Raw genomic sequence first — 20,346 nt, 5'->3', positions numbered from 1 at the left:
TGCCCCTAACTTAAAGGTGCTCAGGTGGCAAAGAAGGTCAGAATCCCAGGTAGAACAGCATGGTCTCAGGACCCTCAGTGTCACAAGAATTGGAGTGCCTGAGCATGGCAGAGTTCCCAGGCATCACAGTGGGGAAGCTGGCTGAAAACAGTGAGTCTAGGCACCAGATTTCTGCTTGGTGTTGCTATAAACTGTGAACTGCTACACAGTAAAACAATCGCTCTCCATGTCCAGCAAGAGGCATAAGTGTGGGGGTGAGACCTCCCCTTCCTCCCCCAGGAGGAACAGCTGGAGTCCACACTGCTGGAGTCTATAAAATTTGGCAACCTGAAGCTCAGTTGTGTGCCTGAGATAAAAATGCTCAGTTACAGGCTGGGTGAACACAGAGTTCTGATGGAAAACAGGGAGACAAGAGTGATTAACTGCTTTTTTGTTAAGACTTACTGAAGAGTGGGGGGGGTGCAAATTTTCAGATCTGGGGCTAGAGATTGGGGAGTCGCCATTTCCATCCCCCCACCATTGGTGCTGAAAGCCTTCACGGAGCAAAACAGCACCACATAGTGAAATCTGGAACTGCTTGCACTGAGAACAGCCCCCTGGCAAAGGAGGAGCATTTCCACAAGTGCAAGGATACCTGAGAATCAAGGCAACAGGTCCTTCCCCAAGATAACCAGCAGGAATACCTGGCTAGCACCAAGTTTACCAATCATAGAAAACTGCAAAACTTCAGCTCTTAGGAAAATCAGTATATAGGGTTTTAAAATTTTCTTTAGTCTTTCAGTTTTACTATTTTCAGTTATTTTATTTTTTCAGTTTTTTTTTGTTCTTTTTAACTTTTATCTTTATATATACATTAATATATATTTTATTTTTGGTTTCCATTCTTTGTATTTTATTATATACATGTATGTGTGTATACATATGTATGTATATATATATATATGTGTATATATATTTGTGTACACACACATACACACATATATTTCTTTCTTTCTTTCCTTTTTTCCTATTTTGAGATCCAATTTCTTTTAATAAGCAGATCAAAATATACCCAGAATCTAGCTTTCTGTTTTGTTTCTTTGATTTTTTTCCTATTTTGTTTTGTTTTTGCTTTCTTCTGTTTTTTTCCTCTGTTGCCATTGTTATTGTTGTTTTTTCTCTCTCTTCTATTCTTCTCTGGACATAATTGCAAGTTGGAGAAATTCACCCTAAAAGAAAGAACAAGAGGTAGTACTCACTTCCAGGGATTCAATAACACAGAAATAAATAAGATTTTTGAACTAGAATTTATTTTTTTATTGTGTTATGTTAGTCACCATAAAATACATCATTAGTTTTTGATGCAGTGTTCCAAGATTTATTGTTTATGTATAACACCCAGTGTTCCATGCAATACATGCCTTCCTTAATACCCACCACCAGGCTCACCTATCCCCCCACCCCCTCCCTTCTAAAACCCTCACTTGTTTCTTGGAGTCCACCATCTCTCATGGTTCAGCTCCTCTCTGATTTCCCCCAATTCACTTTTCCTTTCCTTCTCCTAATGTCCTCCATATTATTCTTTATGTTTCACAAGTAAGTGATACCATATGATAATGGACTTTCTCTGTCTGACTTATTTCACTCACTAGAAATTTAAAACAGTGATTATAAGTATACTAGATAGGCTTGAAAAAAGCATAGAAGACACTAGAGAATCCCTTGCTATAGAAATAAAAGAACTAAAATCTGATTAGGCCAACACTAAAAATGCTATTACTGAGATGCAGCCAAAAATATAGTCTTTAACAGCAAGGATAAAAGACAAAATGTTGGAAAATAAAGAAGTTGAAAAGAAGAGAGAAAATACAAGTACTGGATCATGAAGGAAGTTTTTGAGAAATCAGTGATTCCATAAAGTGAAATAATATCCAGATAATAAGGTCCCAGAAGGTAGGGGGAGGTTTATTTGAACAAATTATAGCTGAAAACTTTCCTAATCTGGGGAAGGAATAGGCATTCAAGTCCAGAAGTCACAGAGAAACACCTCCATATCAATAAAAATAGGTCAACACCTCAACATACAATAGTGAAGCTTTCAAATTTCAGAGAAAAAGACATAATCTTGAAAGCAGCTCTGGACAAGAAATCTTTAACCCACAAGGGTAGACACATAGGGCTGGCAGCATACTTGTCCACAGAGACCTGCCAGGACAGAAAGGACTGGCATGATATATTTAATGTGCTAAATGGGAAAAATATGCAACTGAAAATACTTTATCCAGCAGGGCTGTCATTAAAAATGAAGGAGAAATGAAGAGTTTCCAAGACAAACAAAAACTAAAGGAATTTGTGAACACTAATTCAACCCTATAAGAAATAGTAAAGGGGATCCTTTGAGTGAAGAGAGAGCCCAAAAGTAATAAAGATCAGAAAGGAACAGAGGCAATCTACAGAGACAATGACTTGACAAGTAATACAATGTCACTATTCATATATTTCAATAATTACTCTGCAAATAAATGGACTAAATGTTCTAATCAAAAGACATAGGGCTCAGATAGGATTTTAAAAAGAAGACCCATAAATCTGTTGTTTAAAAGACCCAGTTTAGATTCAAAGACACTTCCAGATAGAAAGTGAGGGGGTGGAGAACCATTTATAATGCTAATAGACATCAAAAGAAACCTGGAATGGCAATCCTTACATACATCAGACAAACTAGCTTTTAAGCCAGACTTTAATAAGAGACGAAGAGGGACACTGTATCATAATAAAAGGGTCTATCCTATAAGAAGATGTACAAATTGCAAATATTTATACTCCTGACTTGGGAGCAGCTAAATATATAAACCCACTAAAAATCAAATTAAATAAACAGATGATAATACAATAATAGTAGGGGACTTTATCACCCCACTCAAAACAATGGACAGATCATCTAAGCAGAAGATCAACAAGGAAACAAGAGGTTTGAATGACACACTGAACCAGGTGGACTTCACAAATGTATAAGGAGCATTTCATACTAAAGCAACAGAATACTCATTCTTCTCAAGTGTGCAAAGAACATTCTCCAGAATAGATCACATACTGGGTCACAAATCAGGTCTCAGTGGTACAAAAAGATTGGGATTATACCATGTGTATTTTCAGACCACAATGATTTAAAACTTGAACTCGATAACAAGAAAAAATCTGGAAGGAACACAAATACCTGGAGATTAGGAGCATCCTACTAAAGAATGAATGGGATAACAAGAAAATTAAAGAAGACTTTAAAAATATGTGGAAACAAATAAAAATGAAAACAATATTTTAGAACCTTTGGGACTCAGCAAAGGTGGTCCTAAGAGGGAAGTGTATAGCAATACAGGCCTTTCTCATGAAGCAAGAAAAGTCTCAAGTACACAACTTAACCTTACACCTAAAGGAGCTAGAAAAGAACAAATAAAGCCTAAATCTAGCAAAATAAGAGAAATAGTAAAGATTAGCAGCAGAAATCAATGATATAGAAAAAACAAACAAACAACACACAGTTGAACCAAACAACAAAACCAGGCGCTGGTTCTTTGAAAGAATTAATAAGATCAATAAACCCCTAGCCAGACCTATCCAAAAAAAAAAAAAAAGAGAGAGAGAGAGAGAGAGAGAGAGAGAGAGAGAGAGAAAGGACACAAATAAATAAAAACATGAATGAAAGAGGAGAAATCACACCAACACCAAGGAAATACAAACAATTACAAGACAATATTATGAGCAATTATATGGTAACACACTAGGCAATCTGGAAGAAATGGGTACATTCCTAGAAACATATAAACTACCAAAACTGAACCAGGAAGAAATAGAAAATCTGAAGAGATCCATAACCAGCTAGGAAATTGAAGCAGTTATCAAAAACCTCCCAAAAAACAAGAGTCCAGGGCCAGATACCTTCCCAGGGGAATTCTACTAAACAATTAAAGAAGAAATAATACTTACTCTACTGAAGCTGTTTCAAAAAAGGAAAACTTTCAAACTTGTTCTACAAGACCAGAATTACCATGATCCCAAAACCAGACAAAGACTCTGTCAAAAAGGAGAATTACAGACCAATATCCCTGATGAACATGGATGCAAAAATTCTCACCAAGTTACTAGCTAATAGGGTCCAACATTGTTTCAAAAGGATTACTCACCACAACCAAGTGGGATTTATTCCTGGGATGCAAGGGTGGTTCAACATCCATAAATCAATCAATGTGATACACTGCATTAACAACAACAGCAAAAAAAGACAATCCTTTCAAAGGATTCAGAAAAAGCATTTTAAAAATACAGCATTCTCATTTAAAAAAAAAACTCTCTGCAGGGTAGGAATAAAAGGAAAATACCTGAATATCATAAAAGCCATATATGAAAAACCCACAGTGAATATCTTTCTCAATGGGTAAAACTGAGAGCTTTTTCCCTAAGGTCAGGAACATGACAAGGATGTCCACTCTACCATTGCTGTTCAACATAGTACCAGAAGTGCTAGCATCAGCAATCAGAAAACAAAAAAGAAATAAAAGGCATCCAAATCAGCAAAGAAGAAATCAAACTTGTTCACTTCACAGATGACATGATACTCTATGTAGAAAACCCAAAGACTCCAGCAAAAAATTGTTAGAAGTGACAGGAATTCAGCAAAATGGCAGGATATAAAATCAATGCATAGAAGTCAGTTGCATTTCTATACACTAACAATGAGGCAGAAGAAAGAGAAATCGAGGAATCAATCCCATTTACAATTGCACCAAAAACCCTAAGATGCCTAGGAATGAGCCTAACCAAAAAGGTAAAGGATCTGTACTCTGAAAACGATAGAGCACACACACACAAATGGAAAACCATTCCATGCTCATGGATTGGGAGAATAAGAATTGTTAAGATGTCTATGCTACCCAAAGCAATCTACACATTCAATGCAATCCCTATCAAAATGCCATCAACATTTTTCACAGAGCTGGAACAAATAATCCTAAAATATGTATGGAACCAGGAAAGACCCCAAATAGCCAAGGGAAGGTTGAAAAAGAAAACCAAGCCTGGAGGCATCACAATTCCAGACTTCAAACTGTGTTACAGTTTGGTGCTGGCACAAAAACAGACACATAGATCAATGGAACAGAATAGAGAACCCAGAAATGGACCCTCAACTCTATGGTCAACTAATCTTCAACAAAGCAGGAAAGAATATCCAATGGAAAAAAGGCAGTCTCTTCAACAAGTGTTGGGAGAATTGGACTGCCACATGTGGAAGAATGAAACTGGACCATTCTCTTACAACATACACAAATATAAACTCAAAATGAGTGAAAGTCCTAAATGTGAGACAGGAATAAAAGTCCTAGAGGAGAACACAGGCAGCAGCCTCTTTGATCTCAGCTGCAGCAACTTCTTACTAGACATGTCTCCAAAGGCAAAAGAAACAAAAGCAAAAATGAACTATTGGGACTTCATCGGGATAAAAACCTTTTCCACAGCAAAGGAAACAATCAACAAAACTAAAGGCAACCTATGGAATGGGAAAAGATATTTGCAAATGGCATATCTGATAAAGAGTTAGTATCCAGGGGCGCCTGGGTGGCTCAGTGGGTTAAAGCCTCTGCCTTCAGCTCAGGTCATGATCCCAGGGTCCTGGGATCGAGTCCCGTATCGGGCTCTCTGCTCAGCAGGGAGCCTGCTTCCTCCTCTCTCTCTGCCTGCCTCTTTGCCTACTTGTGATCTCTGTCTGTCAAATAAATAAAATCTTTAAAAAAAAAAAAAGGGTTAGTATCCAAAACCTATAAAGAACTTATCAAGTTTGAGCCTGGGTGGCTCATTCAGTTGCATCTTCCTTTGGCTCAGGTCATGACCCCAGGGTCTGGGGATCGAGTCCCACATCGGGGAGGGGGGTCCCTGCTCAGTGGGGAATCTGCTTCTTCCTCTCCCTCTGCTCCTACCCCCTGCTCGTGCTTTCTCTCTCTTTATCACACTCACTCTCAAATAAGTAAATACAGTCTTTTAAAAAAGACTGAAAAAAGAATCATGTCATCTGCGAAGAGAGAGAGTTTGACTTCTTCCTTGCCAATTTGGATACATTTTATTTCTCTTTGTTGTCTGATTGCTGTTGCTAGGACTTCTAATACTATGTTGAACAAGAGTGGTGAGAGTGGGCATCCTTGTCGTGTTCCTGATCTCAATGGGAAGGCTGCAAGCTTTTTCCCATTGAGGCTGATATTTGCTGTGGGTCTTTCATAGATAGATTTGATGAAGTTCAGGAATGTTCCCTCTATCCCTGTACTTTGAAGCGTTTTAATCAGGAACGGATGCTGGATTTTGTCAAATGCTTTTTCTGCATCAATTGAGAGGACCATGTGGTTCTTCTCTCTTCTCTTATTGATTTATTCTATCACATTGATTGATTTGCGAATGTTGAACCATCTTTGTAACCCAGGGATGAATCCCACCTGGTCATGGTGGATAATCTTTTTAATGTGCTGTTGGATCCTGTTTGCTAGGATCTTGTTGAGAATCTTAGCATCCATATTCATCAGTGATATCGGTCTGAAATTCTCCTTTTTGGTAGGGTCTTTGCCTGGTTTGGGGATCAGGGTAACGCTGGCTTCATAAAAAGAGTCTGGAAGTTTTCCTTCTGCTTCAATTTTTTTGAAACAGCTTCAGGAGAATAGGTGTTATTTCTTCTTTGAAAGTTTGATAGAATCCCCCAGGGAATCCGTCGGGTCCTGGGCTCTTGTTTTTTGGGAGGTTTTTGATCACTGCTTCAATCTCGTTACTAGATATTGGTCTATTCAGGTTGTCAATTTCTTCCTGGTTCAATTTTGGGAGTTTATAGTTTTCTAGGAATGCATCCATTTCATCTAGGTTGCTTAGCTTATTGGCATTTTTTTAAATTAAAATTTTATTTATTTTCAGCGTAACAGTATTCATTGTTTTTTCACCACACCCAGTGCTCCATGCAATCTGTGACCTCCCTAATACCCACCACCTGGTTCCCCCACTCTCCCACCCCCTGCCCCTTCAAAAACCTCAGGTTGTTTTTCAGAGTCCATAGTCTCTCATGGTTCGCCTCCCCTTCCAATTTCCCTCAACTCCCTTCTCCTCTCCATCTACCCTTGTCCTCTATATTATTTGTTATGCTCCACCAATAAGTGAAACCATATGATACTTGACTTTCTCTGCTTGACTTATTTCACTCAGCATAATCTCTTCCAGTCCTGTCCATGTTGCTACAAAAGTTGGGTATTCGTCCTTTCTGATGGAGGCATAATACTCCATAGTGTATATGGACCACATCTTCCTTATCCATTCATCCGTTGAAGGGCATCTTGGTTCTTTCCACAGTTTGGCGACCGTGGCCATTGCTGCTATAAACATTGGGGTACAGATGGCCCTTCTTTTCACTACATCTGTATCTTTGGGGTAAATACCCAGCAGTGCAATTGCAGGGTCATAGGGAAGCTCTATTTTTAATTTCCTGAGGCATCTCCACACTGTTCTCCAAAGTGGCTGCACCAGTTTGCATTCCCACCACCAGTGTAAGAGGGTTCCCCTTTCTCCACATCCTCTCCAACACACGTTGTTTCCTGTCTTGCTAATTTTGGCCATTCTAACTGGTGTAAGGTGGTATCTCAATGTGGTTTTGATTTGAATCTCCCTGATGGCTAGTGATGATGAACATTTTTTCATGTGTCTGGTAGCCATTTGTATGTCTTCCTTGGAGAAGTGTCTGTTCATATCTTCTGCCCATTTTTTAATATGATTATCTGTTTTGTGTGTGTTGAGTTTGAGGAGTTCTTTATAGATCCTGGATATCAACCTTTTATCTGTACTGTCATTTGCAAATATCTTCTCCCATTCCGTGGGTTGCCTCTTTGTTTTTTTGACTGTTTCTTTTGCTATGCAGAAGCTTTTGATCTTGATGAAGTCCCAAAAGTTCATCTTTGCCTTTGTTTCCTTTGCCTTTGGAGACATATCTTGAAAGAAGTTGCTGTGGCTGATATCAAAGAGGTTACTGCCTATGTTCTCCTCGAGGATTCTGATGGATTCCTGTCTCACATTGAGGTCTTTTATCCATTTCGAGTTTATCTTTGTGTACGGTGTAAGAGAATGGTCGAGTTTCATTCTTCTACATATAGCTGTCCAGTTTTCCCAGCACCATTTATTGAAGGGACTGTCTTTTTTCCACTGGATATTTTTTCCTGTTTTGTCAAAGATTATTTGACCATAGAGTTGAGGGTCCATATCTGGGCTCTCTACTCTGTTCCACTGGTCCACGTGTCTGTTTTTATGCCAGTACCATGCTGTCTTGGTGATCACAGCTTTGTAGTAAAGCTTGAAATCAGGTAACGTGATGCCACCAGTTTTATTTTTGTTTTTCAACATTTCCTTAGCAATTCGGGGTCTCTTCTGATTCCATACAAATTTTAGTATTATTTGCTCCAGCTCTTTGAAAAATACTGGTGGAATTTTGATCGGAATGGCATTAAAAGTATAGATTGCTCTGGGCAGTATAGACATTTTAATGATGTTTATTCTTCTGATCCAAGAGCATGGAATGGTCTTCCATCTTTTTGTGTCTTCTTCAATTTCTTTTAGGAGTGTTCTGTAGTTCCTCGAGTACAGATCTTTAACCTCTTTGGTTAGGTTTATTCCTAGGTATCTTATGGTTTTTGGTGCTATAGTAAATGGAATTGATTCTCTAATTTGCCTTTCTGTATTTTCATTGTTAGTGTATAAGAAAGCCACTGATTTCTGGACATTGACTTTGTATCCCACTACATTACTGAATTGCTGTATGAGTTCTAGTAGTTTGGGGGTGGAGTCTTTCGGGTTTTCCATGTAAAGAATCATGTCATCTGTGAAGAGAGAGAGTTTGACTTCTTCCTTGCCAATTTGGATACCTTTTATTTCTCTTTGTTGTCTGATTGCTGTTGCTAGGACTTCTAATACTATGTTGAACAAGAGTGGTGAGAGTGGGCATCCTTGTCGTGTTCCTGATCTCAATGGGAAGGCTGCAAGCTTTTTCCCATTGAGGATGATATTTGCTGTGGGTTTTTCATAGATAGATTTGATGAAGTTCAGGACTGTTCCCTCTATCCCTATACTTTGAAGCGTTTTAATCAGGAACGGATGCTGGATTTTGTCAAAAGCTTTTTCTGCATCAATTGAGAGGATCATGTGTTTCTTCTCTCTTCTCTTATTGATTTGTTCTATCACACTGATTGATTTGCGAATGTTGAACCATCCTTGTAACCCAGGGATGAATCCCACCTGGTCATGGTTAATAAAATTATGAATGAAAAGGGAGAGATCACAACTAACACCAAGGAAGTGGAAACAATCATCAGAAGCTATTATCAACAGTTATATGCCAATAAGCTAAGCAACCTAGATGAAATGGATGCATTCCTGGAAAACTATAAACTCCCAAAATTGAACCAGGAAGAAATTGACAACCTGAATAGACCAATATCTAGTAACGAGATTGAAGCAGTGATCAAATACCTCCCAAAAAACAAGAGCCAAGGACCTGACGGATTCCCTGGGGAATTCTATCAAACTTTCAAAGAAGAAATAACACCTATTCTCCTGAAGCTGTTTCAAAAAATTGAAGCAGAAGGAAAACTTCCAGACTCTTTTTATGAAACCAGCATTACCCTGATCCCCAAACCAGGCAAAGACCCTACCAAAAAGGAGAATTTCAGACCGATATCACTGATGAATATGGATGCTAAGATTCTCAACAAGATCCTAGCAAACAGGATCCAACAGCACATTAAAAAGCTTATTGACATATAACTGTTGATAATAACTTCTGATGATTGTTTCTACTTCCTTGGTGTTAGTTGTGATCTCTCCCTTTTCATTCTTAATTTTATTAATTTGGGCTTTCTCTCTATTCTTTTGGATTAGTGTGGCCAATGGTTTATCGATCTTATTGATTCTTTCAAAAAACCAGCTTCTAGTTTCATTGATATGTTCTACTGTATCTCTGGTTTCTACCTCATTGATCTCTGCTCTAATCTTGATTATTTCCCTTCTTATGTGTGGAGTTGGTTTGATTTGTTGTTGATTCTCCAGTTCTTTAAGGTGTAGAGACAGCTGGTGTATTCTGGATTTTTCAATTTTTTTGAGGGAGGCTTGGATGGCTATGTATTTCCCCCTTAGGACCGCCTTTGCTGTATCCCATAGGTTTTGGAGTGAAGTGTCTTCATTCTCATTGGTTTCCATAAATTGTTGAAGTTCTTCTTTGATCTCCTGGTTGATCCAAGCATTCTTAAGCAAGGTGGTCTTTAGTTTCCAGGTGTTTGAGTTCCTTCTGAACTTTTCCTTGTGATTGAGATCCAGTTTCAAAGCATTGTGATCTGAGAATATGCAGGGAATAATCTCAGTCTTTTGGTATCGGTTGAGCCCTGATTTGTGACCCAGTATGTGGTCTATTCTGGAGAAGGTTCCATGTGCACTTGAGAAAAATGAGTATTCTGTTGTTTTAGGGTGGAATGTTCTGTATATATCTATGAGGTCCATCTGGTCCAATGTGTCCTTCAAAGCTCTTATTTCTTTATGGATTTTCTGCTTCGATGATCTGTCTATTTCTGAGAGAGGCGTATTAAGATCTCCTACTATTAATGTATTCATATCAATATGACTCTTTATCTTGATTAATAGTTTTCTTATGTAATTGGCTGCTCCCATATTGGGGGCGTAGATATTTACAATTGTTAGATCATCTTGGTGGATAGTCCCTTTAAGAATTATGTAGTGTCCTTCTGTATCTCTGACTACCGTCTTTAGTTTAAAATCTAATTTATCTGATATGAGAATCGCTACCCCAGCCTTCTTTTGAGGCCCATTGGCATCAAGATCAAAAGCTTCTGCATAGCAAAAGAAACAGTCAACAAAACAAAGAGGCAACCCACGGAATAGGAGAAGATATTTGCAAATGACAGTACAGACAAAAGACTGATATCCAGGATCTATAAAGAACTCCTCAAACTCAACACACACAAAACAGATAATCATATTAAAAAATGGGAAGAAGATATGAACAGACACTTCTCCAATGAAGACATACAAATGGCTACCAGACACATGAAAAAATGTTCATCATCACTAGCCATCAGGGAGATTCAAATCAAAAAAAAAAAAAAAAAACATTGAGATACCACCTTACACCAGTTAGAATGGCCAAAATTAGCAAGACAGGAAACAACGTGTGTTGGAGAGGATGTGGAGAAAGGGGAACCCTCTTACACTGTTGGTGGGAATGCAAGCTGGTGCAGCCACTTTGGAGAACAGTGTGGAGATTCCTCAGGAAATTAAAAATAGAGCTTCCCTATGACCCTGCAATTGCACTACTGAGTATTTACCCCAAAGATACAGATGTAGTGAAAAGAAGGGCCATCTGTACCCCAATGTTTATAGCAGCAATGGCCACGGTCGCCAAACTGTGGAAAGAACCAAGATGCCCTTCAACGGATGAATGGATAAGGAAGATGTGGTCCATATACACTATGGAGTATTATGCCTCCATCAGAAAGGACGAATACCCAACTTTTGTAGCAACATGGACAGGACTGGAAGAGATTATGCTGAGTGAAATAAGTCAAACAGAGAAAGTCAAGTATCATATGGTTTCACTTATTTGTGGAGCATAACAAATAATATAGAGGACAAGGGTAGATGGAGAGGAGAAGGGAGTTGAGGGAAATTGGAAGGGGAGGCGAACCATGAGAGACTATGGACTCTGAAAAACAACCTGAGGGTTTTGAAGGGGCGGGGGGCCGGAGGTTGGGGGAACCAGGTGGTGGGTATTAGGGAGGATTGCATGGAGCACTGGGTGTGGTGAAAAAACAATGAAAACTGTTATGCTGAAAATAAATAAAAAATTTTTTAAAATGTACAATAAAAAACTAAATATCACAAAAAAAACTGAAAAAAAGAACTTATCCAACTAAATACCCAAAAAACAAATAATCCAGTTAAGAAATGGGCAGAAGACATGAAGAGACATTTCTCCAAAGAAGACATACAAATGGACAATACACATATGAAAAAAAAATGCTCAATATCACTTGGCATCAAAACCACAAGGAGATACCACCTCATGCCAGTCAGAGTGGCTAAAATTAACAAGTCAGGAAACAACGGGTATTGGCAAAAATGCGGAGAAAGGGGAATCCACTTACACTCTTGGTGGGAATGCAAGCTGGTACAGCCGCTCTGGAAAATGGTATGGACATTCCTCAGAAAGTTAAAAAGATAGCTAACCTGTGACTCAGCAATTGCACTACTAGGTATTTATCCAAAGTATACAAACATAGTGATTTGAAAGAGCACATGCACCCAATATATATAGCAGCAATGTCCACAATAGCAAAACTGTGGAAATAGCTGAGATGTCCATCGACAGAGGAATGGATAAAGAAGAGGTGGGGTGTGTGTGTGTGTGTGTGTGTGTGTGTGTGTGTAGGAATATTACCCAGCCATCAAAAAGAATGAAATATTGCCATTTGCAATGATATGAATGGAACTAGAGGGTATTATGGTAAATGAAATAAGTCAGTCAGAAAAGGACAAATATCAGATGATTTCACTCATGTGGAATTTAAGAAATAAAATAGATGGGGTGCCTGGGTGACTCAGTTGGTTAAGCATCTGTCTTTAACTCAAGTTCTGATCTGATGGTCCTGGGATCAAGCCCTCATCAGGCTCCTTGCCTAGTGGGGAGACTGCTTCTCTCTCTCCCTCTGCCTGCCACTCCTGCTGCTTGTGCTTTCTCTCATCCTATCTCTCTGTCTGTCAAATAAATAAATAAAATCTTAAAACAACAAGAGAAAACAGAGGAACAGAGAGGAAGGGAAGGACAAATAAAATAAGATGAAAATTGAGAGGGAGACAAACCGTAAGAGATGCTGAACTCTAGGAAACAAACTGAGGGTTGCTGGAGGGGTAGTGGGGGTCGGGGGAGGGGTAATTGGATGATATGAATTAAGGAGGGCACTTTATGTAACGAGCATTGGGTGTTACATGCAACTGATGAATTACCAAATTCTACCTCTGAAACTAATAAAAACACATAAAATAAATAAAAAGAGTTGGCTTATGCAATTGTGGGAGCTGGCAAGTCCAAAATCCACAGCTGCAGACAGATCTGCAGGCTGGAAACTCAGGCAGTCTTGAGGCAGAGTCTCTTCTCCAGGAAGCCTCAGTTTTTGCTTATATTCTTAAGGCCTTAAGTAAAACATTTTACTTTATTTACTTAAATTACATTCCTTTACTTAAAGTCAACCGATTGTAGATGTCAGTAATATCTACAAAATACCTCCACAGCAACATATAAATTAGAATTTGGTTAAATAATTAGGCACCGTAGCCCAGCCATCTTGACACAGAAAATTGATATTTACAAGTGGTGAGGTCAGAGTGTCAGTCAAAGAAACCTCACCAGGGAAGAATTATGGAGATGGAGTGGCTAGCAACCAATAAGGGATATTGCTCCATTATGAGGAGACTGAGTGTACTCAACAAAACATTCTAGCCCCTTGCTTGGTTTTTAGACCTGAGTCACTTTTTAGTCCCAGAATCCACTGACTGATGGAGAGGCCACATTCCAAGGAGGAAGAGCCATACAACACCACAGGGGTATACCCATGTCTTCCTCAAGGGTACATATAGCCATTTACTTGGCAACTTTAAATGGGGAAATGTCATCATGATTTCACTGTTAGAGAGAATGAGTATGGGTACAAGGTACTAAATGGAGTACTGACCCAAATCGCTTATACAGTGGGTCCGCTTAATCTACAGACCCACTATGTGATTTCACTAGTTTCCTAATCTATAACTACAAAGATATACATGGCAGTTGGCACATCCTCAACAATCAATCCCTGGCCAGTGAGAAACTCCTGAAACTGCCCATCCCCAAGTCAGGGTAATAAATCAAAAATAATATATCCCAGGGGAATGGCACAGAAAGCATGCCAGGATGAATGTCCATTATTTCTCCCCTTAATTCACCATTTGAGTCCCTGCAAAAAACAGACAGAGCCTGGAAGGTGACAGTAGGCCATTGCAAAGTCAACCAAGTAGTAGCCGCAGTCTTAGCCATCCTCCAAATGTGGTATATTTGCTACCAAAGACTAGTATGTGGCCTCAGGTGCATGATTTGCAGCCACTGATCTTGTGGATGCATTATTTTCCACCCCTCACACATAAAAGGATCAGAAACAGTTTGCATGCACTTGGAATGGAAATGGTATATGTTTTCCTCAGGATTCTGTTAACTCTTCTGAATTCTGTCATAGTAGAGTCCAAAAACATGCAGACAGTTTGCATATCCCATAGGACATCACACTACTGTGTGACACCATGGTAATTGGACCAGATAAGCAAGAAGTTGCTAGCAACTTGGAACCTTAACAAGACATAGTCTTGAAGGTAGAAGATAAACACTGTAAAGATGCAGAGGATACAAAGAAGCACTATAAAGATCCAAGTGATCTAGAAGAGGGTTTGGAAAGCAATGGCTGCGTAGAATATTCCTTTATAACCCGCTGACAGAGGAGGGAAATGCTTGAGCATGGTTCACAAGTGGGTCAGCTCACTGTGTAAGTGCAGGTCAAAAATGGGTAATGAGTGCACTATAGCTCATCAAGGGTGGCCTTGTAAGATAGTCCTCAGCTTTAATCTCTCTTTGGGGATGACCTCAGCTGAAAGAAACTGCTACACCTGAGTATCCTTTCTTCCAGAAGCACCCTACTCCCAATGATCAACATGGGGATATAAAGAACTGTCCTCCTTGACATCCTAGCTCCAGAGGTCCCAGTAAGGTCAGCTGAGACCTTCATAAGGACTGTATCACAACCCACCTTCTCCCTCTGCCCAGCTCTGCTTCCTTCCTCTCCCTCCCACAGATAGGGATCCCTAGAGCACTCTGTAATAAACACCTTGCAGGCTAATCTCCGTCTGAAAGACTGCTTCCTGGAGAACCCAAACGGTAACACTCCCTACTCACTGAACACACACACAGACACACACACACACACACACAGACACACACACACACACACACACACACACGTGTGCAGATCCTATCCCCTTTGATTACCCTACACTGAGGACACTAAAGCATGCCCTGGAGATGTTATGGTAAGTTTAAAAGGCTCTGGAAATAGCCTCAATCTTTAGAAGGTGGCCTCGGGAGTTAATTGTCCCCCTGAGGGCAGCTCCACTCAAGTCTGTGGCCATTGTGATTTCTGTATCAAGAGAGAGTTCACAGAGCAAATTCTCTTGAGGAGTCAGGTTGGAATGAGCACACCAAAGCTCCCTTAGCACAAGAAGGACCCAAAGATGTCCAGGAGAGCAGAGGCAAAGCCATGAGAAGACCATAGGGTTTCACCGACCAGGAGAGTTCCTGCTACAGTGAGTCTGGGCATCTCAGCCTTCTACAGTGGGGAGCAGAAAAAAACTGAATGGTGCTGAGAGACAGAGGATGAGGAATAGACAGGGATGGGATCCAGAATCAGTAAAATACTTTTTCCCTCTGGAATCCAGAGGAATCTATCTTCCCTTTCTTCCTTCTTCCCAACCCCTCTTGCTCATTGCTGGCTAGAAAATCAAAAGGGCAGCTTTGACTGATAGGTAAATGTAACCAATTTAGAAAAGTGGTTCAGGAGAGAGAAAATATTTTTTTTTAAACTGGGAAAAGTGAGAAGACATCTGGATATGGAAAGTGAACATCAGCATACTCACTGACTATCCACCTCACATGGGTACTTATTTCAGCCTCTATTTGGCTCCTTTGGCTCCAAAAATCACATGGACACAATATATCAGAGTTCAGCCTAACATTTAAGTCTGGCTTTGTATTTTGTGACCACCCTATTTGATCTGTGGTCCAGTGTGTATCATTATCCCATGGTTTTGAGGAACCAGATTCTCAATAGGTGCAGAAGAGGAGTTTAGTAGATAAGATACACACACACACACACACACACACACACACACACACACACACACGTCCCCTTCTCTGACACATCCCAGGATTTTAGAATGATTCCCTAGGATTCTCACTTCCAAAACTTCCTTCCATTTTGTCAAGTACTCAACCCAGATAAGACACAGGGCCTTGTAAGATAGTCCACAGCATTAAGCTGTCTTTGGAGATGACCTCAGCTGAAAAAAACTTTAAAATCACTTTGAATCTTGTCTCATACTCCCCAGTCATCCCCTTCACAAATAACTTATTTTTTATGTGTATATTTTACAAGCTGTACTTATATGTTAAGTTTCATTAACTCTTTAAAATACCTAAAATCACACAGGGCACAGGTGATAGTATAAACCTCCACCTTGTGCTTCCAAGTCCAGCGCACTTTCTACCACACTCTCGACTCAATACACATGTAATGCACAAGCCACCCAAGACCAAATTCCTCCTGTTGACAATCAATCGTGTGTATTAGAATTTTCAAATTCTGCATTCTGTTGAACACAGAAAAACTAGATTTCCCATTATAAAAGCAAAGGTCTGTTTTAATGTGGGACAAAACACATTTAAGGAAAAAATCGTGGGACATATGTGTGTTTTAAAATAGAAAATGAAAAAAAAAAGAAAACGATCAAGTTGAAAAAGAAACTATATCCTGTGCATGGCTATTTCAGATATATTTTATAGCTTTACAAAAACATGAGACGACACATAGTGGTTAAATCTTGAAATCCACAATTAGTCCTGAGTTTGAAACATATTTCTGCCATTTACTTGATATGAGTTTAGCAAATTATTGTTACTCTCTATATCTGTTTCCTCATCAGAAGAAAAACTGGGAATAATAATAGTTTATGTCTCATAAATTTACAGTGAGGATTAAACAAAGTTCCACTTGTATGGGATAAGAGCTTAATTGTTGATTTACTGACAGATTATTCAAAGTGTGGACATATGCACCTTCTAAAAAGACTTTGTAGATTTATATTAAGGTCAATATGACCATTAGAGCATTAAAGTGGGGGCTAGGATTATTTTAGTATTCCAGTTCATTACTTTTGAGAATGTGTACAGATACTTAGTTGGAGAAAAAGTCATTGGCACCAATGGTGATGGGAAAGAGAAGACAGTGTTATCAAATATTTACTCTCTCTCTCTGGAATTATTCTAAGTGCTTTGGGCACATTATATCCTGAAAATCTCATAAAAATATTATGGAGAAAATATTAATATAGCTATTCACAGATAAGAACACTGAAATTTAAAGATATTCAATTACTTGCCTGCTATTAGCCAGCTGGAAACTAGACATTTAATTGTTGTATGAACAAATGAATAAATAGCCATTCTTTGAACTACTATTAAAATCGTGCCTATCCATGTTGATCTTCTGCCTAGATGATCTGTCCATTGCTGTGAGTACAGTGTTGAAGTCTCCTACTATTAATGAAGCCAAAAAACAAACAAACAAACAAACAAACCAAAACCAAAACAAGTCTATCCAATGTGCCCATTCTCAATGTCTGGATGAATAATTTTAAAACACTCTGTAGACATGAGGATATCTGAATATATGTTGTTCATGGTAGAAAGAGTTAGAGGACATAGTAAGTCAGGTGAGCCACATGATACAATGGAAAGAGTTAGAAGAACCAGAACATTGATAGATATCCAAAATTATATACAGAGAGAAAAAAAAACAGAATGAAATATATGCCATAGTATTTTTTAAGTAATTATTGAAGTAAATGGAAGAAAAACATACCTACACAAAGCAATAATATGTGTTTTTCAATAATATATACATAACTAAATAAACAAATGGCTGCTGGCATGGAAAGACATATCCTTGCTTAATGGTTGGGTATCCAAGATGTGAGAACATGACCTGACTTAGGAAACGAGAGGAAAAATAGATAAATTTAAGACAAGGATTTATATGGACTGATACTGATAGGTTAACGTTCACTAAGGAATATGAACTTCTAAATAAGTACCTCTAAAGATAAACCAAGCATGACAGTAAAACTTTGTTACCTGGGTTCATTATTCCTCTGATTTCCTCATTGAATATTTCATCAAATCCCCCTTTTTTGGCAAGGAGATTCAAAGATAAAGCTCAGCATGACATAACTGAAAATTTGTTCTGATATAGACAGAGAAAAATGAGACCAACTAATCTAAAATAAATTCCCAACCCTACCTTTGTCAGTCTCTATCCTCTTATGGGGTTTATATTTCCTTATACACCATAGAACTATCTGATGATAGATAGATGATAGATATGCAGGTCAATAGATAGGTATGTAGATACAGATCCTCCATGCCATGCTTGTCTCTGTCTTTTTTACAGTGGTGCCCATACTCCCAGAGAGTATTTTTCACAAAGTAGGCACTCAGTTAACAATTATTTTTAAGATTTGATACTAAGCTGAATTAGTTAAGCTCTGTTTCTGAAGGAAAATCCTTCTTCTGAAAGTCCATGCTATTAACACCAGTAGCATGTGAAGTCAGCAAGCTGAGACAGGGCAGCATCAAGGACCACAAATTTGACAAGTTGTCCAGATGGTAGCTAATGGGTGGAAAGTAAAGGAAAGCTTTATGGGTGGAAAGTAAAAGTAGGTAGGAACAAACTTACTGCCTTGTTTGTGATTACAGTTGTGAAAGAAATGTTTGTGTGTTAAAGGGTAAGATCTCTGTTTACTTGGCTACGTGACCATGGAAAAAGTCAACCAAACCAGCAGTGTCTCTGAGTTCATCCTCCTGGGACTCTCCTCCCGGCCTGAAGACCAGACATCCCTCTTTATCCTCTTCCTCACCATGTACCTGGTCACCATAATCGGGAACCTACTCATCATCCTGGCCATCCACTCTGATCCCCAGCTTCAGACCCCCATGTATTTCTTCTTGAGTTTCCTGTCCTTCACTGACATTTGCTTTACAACAACTGTTGTCCCCAGGATGCTAGTGAACTTCCTGTCAGAGAAGACCATCTCCTATGCTGGGTGTCTGACACAGATGTATTTCATTTATGCTCTGGGCAACACTGACAGCTGCCTTCTGGCAGTCATGGCCTTTGACCGCTATGTGGCCATCTGTGACCCCTTCCACTATGTCACCACCATGAACCACCACCGCTGTGTCCTGCTGGTGGCCTTTTCCTTCTCACTTCCTCACCTCCACTCACTCCTACACACCCTACTACTGAATCGCCTCATCTTCTGTGACTCCAATGTTATCTATCATTTCCTCTGTGACATCAAGCCTTTGCTAAAATTGTCCTGCTCTTCCACATTTGTCAATGAAATCATGATAACATCAGAAGGTTCCATTGTTTTGGTGACCCCCTTTCTGTGCATTACTTTCTCTTACATACGAATTTTCATCACAGTTCTCAAGATCCCCTCAGCTGCTGGGAAACGCAAAGCTTTCTCTACCTGTGGCTCTCACCTCACCGTGGTAACTCTCTTTTATGGAAGCATCTTCTATGTCTATTTACAACCCTTGTCCACATATGCTGTTAGAGATCGTGTGGCAACACTTGCCTACACAGTTCTGTCCTCCATGCTAAATCCTTTTATCTATACTCTGAGAAACAGAGACATGGAAAGGGGCCTGAGGAAGCTGATGGCCAGGAGGAAGTCCTAGCCAGAACCTCTGGGAGCATGTTCATGAGGATCTCTGCTCCCCTGGACCCTGTTTCTGCTGGTCAGCAGGCATAATCATATCTGTCATGGATGTTGGGTTGTATCCATGTCTTTACATTTGCACCCATCAACCACTGAGTCTATTATGATTCAGCAAATGGCTCAAGGTCAGCCAAGTTCCTGGGTTCCAGTTTTCACATTTCTACCTCTCTTTTCTTCTCCAGGAAACCACATCTTTTTAATTCCCCAAGGGCTGTTGAAACCTCTGTTTTCCACAAAAATTGTTGGAACTAATTCATATCTATTCAATGACTTTGATTCCCTTGGTATCCTTCTTACTTTAATGAACTTTTGTAATCAGTTTTGCTAGCTTTTTCAAAGTCATTACAGTAATTTAGGAAGAGAAAGAGAGACAGAGAGACAGAAATTGAGAATTTCCTATATTTGAAACTTCCACAAAAGCAAAGAGTATGCCTGGCCTGTCAGTTTATACAGGGATCATGCCTCTTCTTTCTTCTCTATCACTGATAGGAGGATATTCTGGAGTCTGTAGTGAACACAAGCCCAGCTCTTAGCCCTGATTAGCTAAATAACTTAGAAGTTCAGGTCACCTGGGTGGCTCAGTGGGTTAAGCCTCTGCCTTCAGCTCAGGTCATGATCTCAGGGTCCTGGGATTGAGCCCCACATCAGGCTCTC

General features: G+C 39.3%; 1 protein-coding gene across 1 annotated transcript; it reads left to right on the top strand.

The window, feature by feature from the left end:
* Positions 1 to 18,721: 18,721 nt before the first annotated feature.
* Positions 18,722 to 19,651, top strand: LOC308353540 (olfactory receptor 1L8-like; the record flags this gene model as incomplete). The annotated part of the gene is made up of 1 exon (XM_080820434.1): positions 18,722 to 19,651. The coding sequence occupies one exon, from the start codon at positions 18,722 to 18,724 to the stop codon at positions 19,649 to 19,651; it is 930 nt and encodes a 309-aa protein (XP_080676560.1).
* Between the last annotated feature and the right edge of the window lie 695 nt (positions 19,652 to 20,346).

The sequence above is a fragment of the Martes martes genome, assembly GCF_963455335.1.
Source record: "Martes martes genome assembly, chromosome: 12".
NCBI classification, from domain to species: Eukaryota; Metazoa; Chordata; class Mammalia; order Carnivora; family Mustelidae; genus Martes; species Martes martes.
Note: the sequence above shows the minus strand (reverse complement) of the source record. Positions and strands in the feature narration are given on the sequence as shown.